Consider the following 12,153-nt stretch of genomic DNA (forward strand, 5'->3'; position numbering starts at 1 on the left):
AGTACGCGGGTATAGATCTTCACATCAATGTTAAAGACGGAGATGGGGCGGTAAGATCTGCACAGTTTGGGGTCACTACCTTCTTTGGGGATCCCTGAGATCAGTGTTTGCGAGAATGATTCTGGAGCCACTCACATTTGCAAAATATCATTGAACAACTCAACCATACTCAACCATGAAGGGGAGAAGGGATGATGAAAAGGTCTTAAAGAACCCGGCTGTATACCCTTCGTTTCCGGGCACTTTACCCATTGGGAGTCACTTAATCGTGTTTTCCACTTCATCTGAGGTCATAGGAGACTCTAGTATTTTCACCTTGTCCGGTGAGAGTGTAGGCATGTCTATTCTTCTCATATACTGATCTTTCTCTGCCTTTCCCTGTGTCATTTCAGATCTATTGATATTTTCATAAAAATCGGCAAAGATCTCCGGGATGCCTTTCGGCTTCCCTGGTTTGTGAGCACTGTCTCCCTGAATGTCTGAGACCCATCTCTCTGCTCGCTGTCCCCGTAGTCTGGCTGCGAGGAGTATGTCTGCTTCATCGCCTTTTTCATAATGCTTCTGTCTCAGAAACCCTAGTTTGCGTATGACCAACCCTTCTTCCAGCTGTCGGAGTTCCTCCCTTTAATGGAGCACCTCTGCAATTCTCTCCGCCCTCTCAGCCCCAGAGGCTTGTGATGCGACATTTAGCTGTGCAATTTCGTGCCTCAGTCTGTTCTCTATCAGGGTCCTCTCTCTTTTCTTATCAGCTCCCTCCTTAATCAGAACACCCTGCCATGTTGCTTTCCCCACTTCCCATACCGCTCTCTTAGACACCTACCCTGTATCATTTGCTCTGAAATATTCTGTAATCTCTTCTGCCATATGCTCACGAAAGACAGGGTTTTTCCAAAGTGTCTCATTGCAGCGCCACTTCCTGTCCCTATGTGGTAGTGCAAGGAGACTCATGTTGGTGGTAACCATATTATGGTCAGACCATGTAATTGGTACAATCTCTGAGGCAGTTGTGGCCACACATAATCTTGCAGAGAAGTATATGTAATCAATTCTGGTGAATGTGGAGTGTAGCGCCGAATACCCAGCTTGAGAGTGTCTCCAAATGTCCTGCAACCCATACAACTTCATCATTTCAATTATCTCTGTTCGGCCACCGTTTGTCAGTGCAGATGCGCTCAGGTTTGCAGCCTGTCTATCAAGAGTAGGGTCCGCCCATATATTGAAGTCCCCACCCAGAATAATCTTTCCCGCAGCTTCAAGCATGATTTTTGGGATCACCCGTTGGAGAAAGCAGAGTTGCCCAGTATTGGGGGCATAGAGTGTTGCAAGCATGTGAATGGTATTGTGCATCCTACCAACAGTACCATGGCTCTTCCCTCTACGTCAGACTGTGGGGATCATTACGAGTATGGAGGTAGCCATGTTGCTATTAGTGCAATGGCTATCCCAAAACCGCATACTGGGTCCGGGTTCCTTGAATTAGGAATTACCGGGCCATTCCAATCTTGGAGGACCCGGTAATTCCTCATTCAAAAAACCCATCCCCATTCCGATTCAAGCCCCCGTTGGTCTCAATGGGAATGGGGAGGGAGCTAACAACGGGCCCATTAATAACGGGCCCGTTGTTATCTCCCTGGTCCTTTAGTGGCTCCTACTAAGGGCGCTCCTGGTAAAACCAGCCGCCCTTAGCGGGACCCCCTAAAGGACCCCGTAATGCGGCAGTAAGGGATTAACGGCACCGGCACCCTTACCGGCACCATTAACCCCTTACCGCTGACCTCGGAAGGAGGCCCCATGTCTTAGTGACTTCAAAATTGAGTCCCTTTTTCAATAGTATACCCACTCCAGCTTTCCGCAGGGGGCCCGAGCTCCAGTGTTCAGATCCCACCCTCGAATAGAGGACCCTACGCTCATCGCCTCTCGTGTACTGAGTTTCCTGTAGGAAGAGTACATCTAGATTCAACCTCTTAAATTCTCTAGCAACTAATGATCGTTTGGTGGGGGAATTGATTCCCTTCACAGCCCTTAGGAATCCGGATCTATCTGGTATAGAGTCTGTTGGCATAGCCCTTTGTACCACCCATTCGTTTATATAGTGAACTCATATAACCTCTTTCTAAAACAGTTGTAATAACATTGCCTGTAACTTTATAGGAACTTGTCCCTTTCCCTCCCCTCCCCTCTTCCATTTTTCCCTCCCCCTCCCCCAAGCGGTGTCCGATACAGCTGGGTTATTTTCACCCAGTCGGTTTCGGACCACCAGTGAGGACTGTGCATCCACTGGTGCCATCACAGAAAACCAATGTTAACATTGAGCCCCTGCTCCCCCCTCCTCAATACCACAGGTATATTCATCATATTCACAGTCGTCGTTGTCATTTGTGTGTGAGTTGTTCGTCTAGTACAGATAATTGTTCCGCCGGTCTGAGGTACCGGTTCAACAGAGCAATCTCGCATGAGTAGGAGATTTAGTTTTCCATATCTGGGGACACATTCATCCTCCTGAACTTTCTGTATCCTGGTATCTTCTGCCGTTTTGGTCCTTAAATTCTCCATTCCGTTTCGATTTGCTTCTTCCTCCTGGTTGCCTAACAGGTCGGCCGTGCACGTGCGAATATCCTTCTCTGATTTCAGCCTGATCGTACTCCCTTCTCATTTGAATGTGAGTGAGAAGGGGTAGCCCCAGCGGTACCGTACGTCTTTCTGTTTTAGCCATTTTGTGAGTGGGAGGCATTTCCTCCTCATGGCTAACGTAAGAGAGGACAAAACTTGTTAAATCGAGATATTTGCTGCATCCAGAGAAATCTGAGGGCTGTGTCCGGCCTTCTCGAGGACTCTAGCTTTGTCAGCATAGTTGTGGAAGCAGGCTAAAACCGTCTTCGGGCCACCAGCAGCTCCCCCGCCATCTGGATGCGGTCGATTTTGGGCTCATCTACCGACTCTTCCTCAAACAGAAGTTTCATGAGTGTGTGAAGCTTTCTTTTTAGGTCTAGTTCCATCTCCCCGTTCACTTCATGAATGCCGACAATGCGTATGTTGTTGCGTCTTTCACGGTTTTCCAAGTTGTCGACTTTCAGGCAGAATTCTTCCTCCCTGGCTTCAATTTCTGCAATCCTCTGATCCATTTGGGCTTCCAGTGTGCCAAGGGAGGTCTGATTGTTTTCAACTTCTTCCAGTCTTTCCTCCATTTTGTCAATTCTCTGTGTTATTTTATCGACTTTTCCACCTATGTCGGCTCTCCTGCTCTTCATTTCGTTCAACAGATCAGCCACATCAGCCTTGGTTGCCGCTGCTTCCGTTCCTGATGTCACCATCATTGGAATCGTTGTAGGGGAAGTGCCAGTTTGATGGGGGGTGAACCTGTAAAATGCGAGTTTTGCCCTAATGTCCATGTAGTCTTGGCCTACAGCATTTCAGTGGGAGGTGTACCAGATGATGTGTAGAGGTCCTGTGTGACAAAGATGATCCCTTCGCCTCTGTGAAAAGAGAAGAGGACACATGCCGCAAGAGTGGGTGTCCAGCCTTCTCGATCGTGGTCGGGGGTCCGAGTGCATGGAGTGGGCTGCCCCTTACAGTGGTACCAGGTTCTAGAGGGATTTCAGCTTCTCATGTATCTCAATTGTTCTTTCCCAAGGTCTCCTTATTGGTTATGAGTGTTTTGCAGAGTTCGATAGTCTATGCGAAGATTATCACCATGAAGGGGGGGTTCCGGTTGGTAAGGACATGCAATTTATGAGAAGGACACATGCCCTGTTCAACAGGGGCCCAACCCTCAATAGGGGACAGGATTTCTGAAATAGGTCAGTGGGTGCTCTATGAGTGTGCACCCCGTTGAGAACCTGTGTAATTGAGCAGGTGGTGTTCACTGGTGTCAAACAATTGCAGGTGCACTTGAGGAGGGCACACGCCTTGATTTCGAGGGCCTAACCCTCCGGATAGGTTTTACAGTGAAGTCTATCAAACACCAGGCGCTGCCCCCAACGATTCCGCCTTCCTCATTAGATCTTTGGGCGTGTCGGACGTTGCAGTATATTGTGACCACACAGGGCCTGTTCGTTAAAGGGGGAGGAACCTTACGTCCTGCGGGGTAGTCTCTATGGTTGCGTGGTTCTGTGGTTCAGGCCTTTCAAGCCACTAGTGTTACGTGGCCCCCAGATTCAGGAGTTGTATTAGCGACCGTTCCGAGCTTGTGTATTTGAATTATGCATTGAGGAGGAAGTATCGTTGCACAGGCAACCTCTTGGTGACGGAGTTACCTCACGATTGTCACAGTGATGTTGGTTTCAGTGCAGTGAATGCCGAGAATCAGCTAACTTCAGATTGATTCCAGGAGCACTAACTAGATTGTGTCCCTCATCCGTAGGTACTAATTCTGTGCCACTTACTAGCTCACTTCGAGTGCACGTTGTGTGAGATCCTTATGACCAGTCCATGCGTATGCCCCTGTAAGGGAGAGCACGGTTTTGTGGTCTTGTGGTCAATGGGTCAGAGGGCTGTTAGTCCATCCCCGCTGCTGCTGGAGTCAAGGGGGAGAATCGCCTTGCAAATTCGCCCAGTAGTTTGGGGCGTCCGTTGGATTGCCTACCGCTTTCTATCCACGTCGCAGTGACTGTGGATTGCGTGGTTCAATAACGCGTTACATGCAGGTGTTTGCTTATATTTCTCCAGTGCTGGCGCCTGCCTAGCGAGACCGCTGTGTTTTTGTTTGCAGGCTGTGCAGCGTGGGCATAATCACCTTCCTCATTCCCAGGCTTCTTAAATGGGAGGCACAGAACCAGTGTCCCAGACTCAATGAAATGCAGGTGGTTGGCTCGCAATGCCTTGATGGCCACGCCGGGTAGTTATACTGCGCCCGCGCATGTCACCAGAAAACAGCGCACTGCTCCAAAACATAACCCCCCATGGGCAGGTCTCCAGCAGCAGGCACACACTTGCCGCAGCGCCGGCAGGGGAAACTGAGCCACAGCAGGGAGCGGCGGGGAGTCGACAAAACTCACTGGCACCCTCACCGTGACCCATAGGGACACCTGGTCCAGGCCGCGGTCATTCGTCTGCGGCCTCGCTCCTCGGAACGCAGCAAAAGCAGCCGTCTCTGCTGCAGGGCTCTGTCCGTTGGGTGCAGGCACCGCCACTGCTGAGAGCCGCTTCGAGCAGCGCGGTTTCCTCCTGTCTTTACCACCAATTTCACCTGAGGGGGGGTATTCACAGAATGGATTTAGGGAATATTTCAAGGGTTGGGGGTCTATAAGTGGGGGCTAATGCCACTTATGGGAAACAGGGGCACGGAGCTCACGCGGAGGCTGTAGTCATCTGTGCACCCCCTGGTGGCCAGTAACCAAAATGGAACATTTTTAACAGGATATGGGAGTTTTGTACTTTTTTAGAATTTTAAATCCTATTTTAGTTGGCCAACATGCACTGATGAGATGAGACATATTTTGCCTAGACGTTTCTAGATTGCAACACTCTTCTACTGCAGAAAAGTGGTTTTCTGGCTTGATGGACTCATGTTGGAATTAAATGTTAACTGCCTACACCATATCCCTTAGATGTGGTGTCAGATGTTTGATTAAAATGAAGCTGTCATTTTTCAAATTTGTGGCATTAATATGACTTTTTTCTTTTCTATGATCATTCTTTATTGTATACATTTTTATTATGCTGAACTCTCATCCATATTTGTGCTCTGTTTTCAAACTTGAAGAACTTAGCAAAAGGTGTCCGCATTATGATCTCTGATACGGACATAAGCAATAAGAAAGTGCTTGTTTACGATAAGGACCATATTAAGAACCTATGCCTTGGTCAACCCAAAACCTCAAGAAAAGACATTTTGCTATAGTAGCAATTAGATTTTTTGTGATCATAGTATCACATATTACATAACTCAAAGGGGTAAAAGAGTCTACAGGAGCAATCATCTGCATCTGTGTTTACTTAAGTTCGGCCTGCTCCTAGCTAAGTAAATACTGCTCTATTGAGTACATAATACAAGACAAGGTCTCAAAATCCCACGCTTATTTAAGTTCTCAGAAATGTTCACATACATGTCAGAGCTCAGATCATCTATGTGTGTTAGAAAGACATATAGCTATGAATGTCTTTAACATATTAAATGTTCTACCATGACTACTACATGAACAATAATGTAAGTGTTCTGCAAGTTGGGTTGAGCATTTTTTGGAAATGTTTAGAATTTCATCATTCCAACTTGAAATTGGGAATTCGTTCCATTTCCACAGAAAAATGGAAGTATAACATAATTCCAAATTAGCAGGAAGTAGTAGATAATTTGGAACGTTTTGTTAAGAGGACATTATTAACTGCCTGCGAGACAATGGAGCAGCGTCATTACTGCAGCTTTTGGGTTGTAGTAACCAGGTGGTGGGAGGTGCAGGGTGAGCTGGTAGTGAACATATGAATGGACATCACTTACTGTCATTAGGAGTAAACCTCTGATCTTATTTTGGCTGTAGTCGCAGAAGGTTGGTAGTGAAAATTGGAATTATTAAATGTCAAGTAAGTCAGTGTAAGTTACGATGATGTGTCATAGAATTCACAGGCTTCTTTGCCCTGAAAGCAGGTTTTGTAGAACAACTCTCCCATCACTCCTCCACACATTTCCTTGGAACTGTGAATATTTCTTGCTGCAGAGGAATAGGGGGGTAATGGATGGCGGCTGCAGCCAGAGATGTACAATGTTGAAATTGGTTCTCAGTGTTCAAAAATATTTAGGGCCTAAGACCATGTAATGTAACAGCATACAATAGTGAGAGCTGTGCCGGGGATTAACCGCCCATCTCATCAGACAAAACACATGCAGACCCCAACGGTGAAGAAAGGACAGCCTACCCAGGCCATAATGAAGTGCATTGGAGAACATATGTATACACCTCCAGAAGAAACTAGCACTGGCCTTAGGACAACTGAGATACCTACTTTAGAAACGCCTTAAAAACTGAACTTATTTAAGTGGTTTTATTGAGACACTTTCATTGGACAAATGGTGTGGATTCTATCATTAACAACACTTACGTTTGTAATCCTTATAGTGCCTTTACGTTTCATAGAGATAATGTTGACCCAACTTTTACCTGGAAGGCAACTTCTCTGGTCAAGCTATGCATAGGGGAATCATGTATCCCCACCCTGCTTTACTTGAATCCCACCATCACTGTACGTTAAAACAACCTGCTTGTGGGAGGCATTCCATAAATCACAAACAAATAAAAACAACATTTCCTTAGAAACTGCTGTGCTGTACATCAATAAATATCTTCCAAACTGTAGCCTCAAGTAGTTGGGTAGCTGTGAGCACCTGTCAGTGCATTATAAAGGTAAATTCATGTGATAAGAAGGGTCAGATAGAGCCAACTTTGACAAACCTGAAGTAGAAAAAATCATTAACACTATCACACTGGAAATACCATGTAATTAGCAAATTACAAGTGGGATCCTGATTCCACTCTCTTGTATGCAAACAATAAGGAAAGCAAGCACCCATCTGTGCAAAAGACATTGATAGAAGCTGCATGGATGAGAAAAATCACTGCATGACTGAGTGGGTAGTAAAGCTATGCAAAATAGGCAAAGGAAGTATATTATATGCTATAATATCCCATTAGAGAATTACAACTCATGAGTGGTGTATCCTCTGACACAATAACAAAATAAATTGAATGGTAGAAAAGCCCTGACTTTTGGTGCTATAACTGCACCCGCTATGCAGCACTGAGCAGAACTCAGGGTGATCTTCAGGACCATATTGTTAGGTAAGATTTTCATATCAATGATACATCTTCCTGACCTGTGTCTACCCCAGAACTATTTGCTTTGACTAGGTCACTATTTTATCTTGACCCTAGGTGAAGGGGAATGTGTTTACCCTCTCACCTAGACTTTTACTCATTTTAATGGGTAACCTGTCTATGTCTCTCTATAGTGTATGGTTGAAGTTATAGTTTCCTACAACTTTTGGGCACAGGCTGGGATGCCCCTTTGGGCTCCCCTGTTAATTTCACTTTCATGTACTTGGGTGAACTACAGTTGCCAAGTAGTAAAGATGGATTTTCATCCCCCTTTACATTTTATATAGTGGAGTGCTGGGGTGATACAATGTATCCTCTTTCTTACTTACCTGGTAACATTTTGTGGTTTTACCTTTATGACTTTTAGTCTTTATTTCTCGCAGGCTGTTAATTCAGCCGCTGTAATTCACAGAGAGCCATAGTTTTTCTAAAATGGTGGGCCCCTTCTTTTTTTGCCATTTCTTGTTTGCTTGCTGTTTCTGACATCTTCCCCTACCATTCTCGGTGGGAAAAACCTCAGTGGTTGTTTTGTCTCTGGCGGGAATTCTGTGGAGTACACTCACAGGGCCCAAAGTTTCTGGAAAGGCAGGAAGAGAAGGAGGAGTCCAAACCTTTGCAGCCCTTTGTTTTACACCTTGACTAAAAGGGGACAACTCCCAGTGAGGGGTTGCCTATCCCGATTGGACAGCCAGACTGCCCCCTTCTGAAAAATGCAGGGAAATAATGCAGAGGATATGCTGTAGTTCCTGATAACAACTCTGAATCTTGAAGCTGCTGACAAGTCGACCACTGGAGCTGAAATCGAAGAGAAAGACGAAGAAACAAAGGCCATAGTCATTTCCAGCAACCAAAGAACCTGATGTGTAACCAGAGCCTGCTGTTACCCTTTGTTCCAATCAACCTGAAGATCACAGAACGGATGACTTCGACCCAGAGCCTGGTGTACCCACTAGACTCAAGATGACCTGCATTTTGAGCCAGGCCACGTTGCGCTGTGACCTTTCATGTCTGCAATAGCATAATACCATCGGACCTCAAGCCATTGAGCGGTGTATGGTCTTCTGAATTCTGAATCTTGCTAAAACTCTGTAGGCATCCTGCTGGACCTCCAGAGACATGAATCGAGGCCAAAGAATCCCCTCATCAGAGTGCTGGACCTTGCAAATGACGAGAATCCAACCACTGATATTCTGTCTTCTTCTGTGCTCCTGCAAAAGGCACCAAATCCACAGAGCCACATCCAACCATGAGGAAAATCTTGCCTGGAGACTGCTTCCATGATCCCTGCTGCAAAAGTCCTTCCAATGTCCTGTCTTCCGTCTTCTAGGCAAAGGAATTCATCAACCAGGTTTTTGGCTGCAAATGCTGAAGTCTTCCTGCTGCAACACTTCTTCTGTGCTGAGGTGCTGTGTTGGCTGGGGTATTTACTTACTTTCATTCTCTTGTGATTCCTCTGTATTCTTTGGGTGCTATTGTGATTGGGAGGTCTCTTGTCCAGTTCACCCAGGCCCAATGCTGGAATCCTCCTTGGGCCTTCTCTGAAGTCCCTGGACCTTAACTAACTTTCAAAGTGAACTACTTTTTTGCCCAGTCTTCCTCATGAACTCTGACTGTGCCTGCAACTGAGCCCTATGGCACCCTGCTTTCTGCTGGCTCCTAGACCACTATGGTCCCTCTTCTGCCTCTGAGAGAACTCATGTACTAGAATTGGGAAGGGATAGATCATTTACAGCGTCTGAATCGAAAAGTAAATTAAGTGTTGAAAAGTGTACTTACTTGCAAAAGAGTTAGTTGGTAACTTTAAATTCTCGGAGTAAATAGTTACAAAAAGCTATTACGTACCTTAGATATGTTCTGCAATTCTGAAAAGTATATATGATTTACTTACATTGAATAAACTGGGTGCCTTCTTAAATAAGTATTCTCGAAGTCTTACTTTCCTTAGAAACTGTGTCGCCGTTCCAACAGAAAGTTCATAGAAGTTTAAGTACTCACCTGTGAATTGAGTTCCCTCTTCCCAAAAGTAATGCTGCTAGTTTCACTTTATTATTCCTGTTAGGATAATTGTATGAATGTCCCCAAATGTGTCTTGTTTCCCCTGACCTGCTGTTAGCCTGTCCAGAATAAGTCCGCCTAGGTCATACTTACCTTTTAGGTTGCTGGTAGCTCCTTACAAAAGTATGTAGGGGTGTTACTTACCTTGCATAGCTGTGTACCATCCAAACATAAGATACCAAGTTATTGCTTCCCTTAGTCTGTGAACTGAAAAATAACTGTAATTGAATAGTACACCCCACTGTCAAACTCCCCTAGTATAACTGTGCTATCCTGAATCAGAGTTATAGGCTTTTATTGTTCCTAGAATAACTGTTCCACTATTCAGAAAGGTGTATTGTCCAGTTGGTTTACTGTGTGATTTCTTGCTGAGCGTCACGGTACAACTACTAGGGTCTACTACCTTGTATTACTGTAAGTAATCCAAAAGTTACTATTGGTTTTGACTTCCCTAGAACTACTGTTATGTGTTCCAAATAAGGTTATATGCTCTGGACTGTGCACCTACAAGCATAGTGTTGTGTTTATATATAATGTGATAGTGATTATTTCCCCCAAGATTTATCTGGGCCTACTTGTATTTAAATAAACCATTTATTTTTTACAATACATAGGGCCTCATAACGAGTTAGGAGGCAGCCATGCCCTTATTAAGGGCATGGCTGCCACCAAACTCAGGTCTGGGTTCCTTGAATGAGGAATTACCGGGCCATTCCAACCTTGGAGGATCCAGTATTTCCTCATTCAATGTGCCCATCCCCATTCCCATTCGAGCCCCCTAAGCTATCTATCTGAGCCTCAGTAGGCTCTCCTCTGTGGGCTAAAGCAATGAAAACATGACGGAAACTGCATCAATGACTAAAGGGTTGGTCAGAACGGTAGCTGCATTTCATCAAAAGCATCATAAGTAAATAACGCATACAGGTTTTCATTAAAAAATGCAAGAGCCCATAAAGAGACAATAAAGAGCCAATACAAAATGCAAGAGAGCCTTTCCCACAACTCATGCGTAGAGTCAAATAAAATCCAGAACACAATCACCAAAAAGTCATCCTGAAAAATTGAAAGAGATCAATTGTCAACGCATAACAGACACATTTGTATTTTGTTTTGCAGTGTTCAAACAATCAAAAGGCATATTTAAAGCAACCATATATTTTTACAGAATACAACAATTTGGGGCGATATAACTGACACCTTGCACCAGTGAAAGCGCTATTGAGCTAATCTATCCAAAAACACCATTTAGCTTACCTAAAGCCCTTAAAATCATCTTTGGGCAGTAATTCTGTGCCGATCTTCAAACACAGGCATTGCCAACCCCAATAGTTTGTTCTTTGAAAATATAGAGGGTAAGAATTTATTGTAAAGCACCCAAAAGGTCAAGGCATACCCTTTACATTTGTCAAGCAACACACATTGGGCCTCATTTCGAGTCTGGCGGTAAGCCTCACGGTGAGACCGGCTGCTTGACGCCAGACTAAAAATAAATGACCGGCGCCTGACTTCCTAATAACACTGGGGTATTACAACCCCGGTGGTCGGGAAGTCAGGCGCCGGTAATTTTGTAAGTCCCCATTTGGGGACCAGTGATGCACTGGCACCGTTAATAACAGTGCTGTTGCTTCTGTGAAACTCTGCGGCCGGATGTCATTCCGCCCACCAGGTCTGAACCGCAGAGTCGTACTTTGCCGGTCCGGAAACACTGGTTTCCAGAACGGCACAGTTGTAATGTAATGAGGCCCATTGGATTTGACTTTACCAATGCTTGTTCTGTTTTCTTGTTTGATAGAGGGGCAATACATTTACCTCTATTGTTATTGTTTCCCATTGTGGCGCTTCATATGTTGCTGATGTTATAAATGAGACACATCACAGTTTATGGAAATGAACACTAAATCCATATGGTCTGAATGTTCTGTGCTGTCTGCCTCAAGCCAGATGTTACTTGTGACAGTTTAATTTGCAGATTGGCACTACATAATTATTTCATTCATTCATGCATTCACTCATTCATTCATTCATTCATTTATTCAATTGAACTCAACATTTTATGTAAGTCGGAGTATAATAAAAAATAATCAAACCTCCACTGGTCAGAAAGTGAAGCAGCAGACACAACGTAAGCATGATTTCTGAAAAGAAAAGAAAAGGTATGTGTGTGTTTTTTATTGAGGTACAACACGTCATAGGATCAAAACATATTCATTATAGTAAACTTATCAAAGAGGCAACTGAGGGGCTTAGGACATAAGGCATATCGACAATAATAAAAAGGGGTTGATATTCCAGA

General features: G+C 44.7%; 1 protein-coding gene across 3 annotated transcripts in view; it reads right to left on the minus strand.

Moving 5' to 3' along the window:
- LOC138513746 (C-type lectin lectoxin-Thr1-like) overlaps positions 1-12,153 on the minus strand; it is a 634,248-nt gene that overhangs the window by 602,514 nt on the left and 19,581 nt on the right. For 2 of the 3 annotated variants that reach the window (XM_069628830.1, XM_069628831.1), the window contains exon 2: positions 11,948-11,995. The exons of the other annotated variant lie outside the window; for it this stretch is intronic. In XM_069628830.1, the coding sequence (XP_069484931.1) occupies positions 11,948-11,995 (48 nt within the window). The remainder of the gene's footprint in view (positions 1-11,947; positions 11,996-12,153) is intronic. 3 annotated transcript variants of the gene reach the window in all.

The sequence above is a fragment of the Ambystoma mexicanum genome, chromosome 12 (assembly GCF_040938575.1).
Source record: "Ambystoma mexicanum isolate Mex_15411 chromosome 12, UKY_AmexF1_1, whole genome shotgun sequence".
NCBI lineage: Eukaryota > Metazoa > Chordata > Amphibia > Caudata > Ambystomatidae > Ambystoma > Ambystoma mexicanum.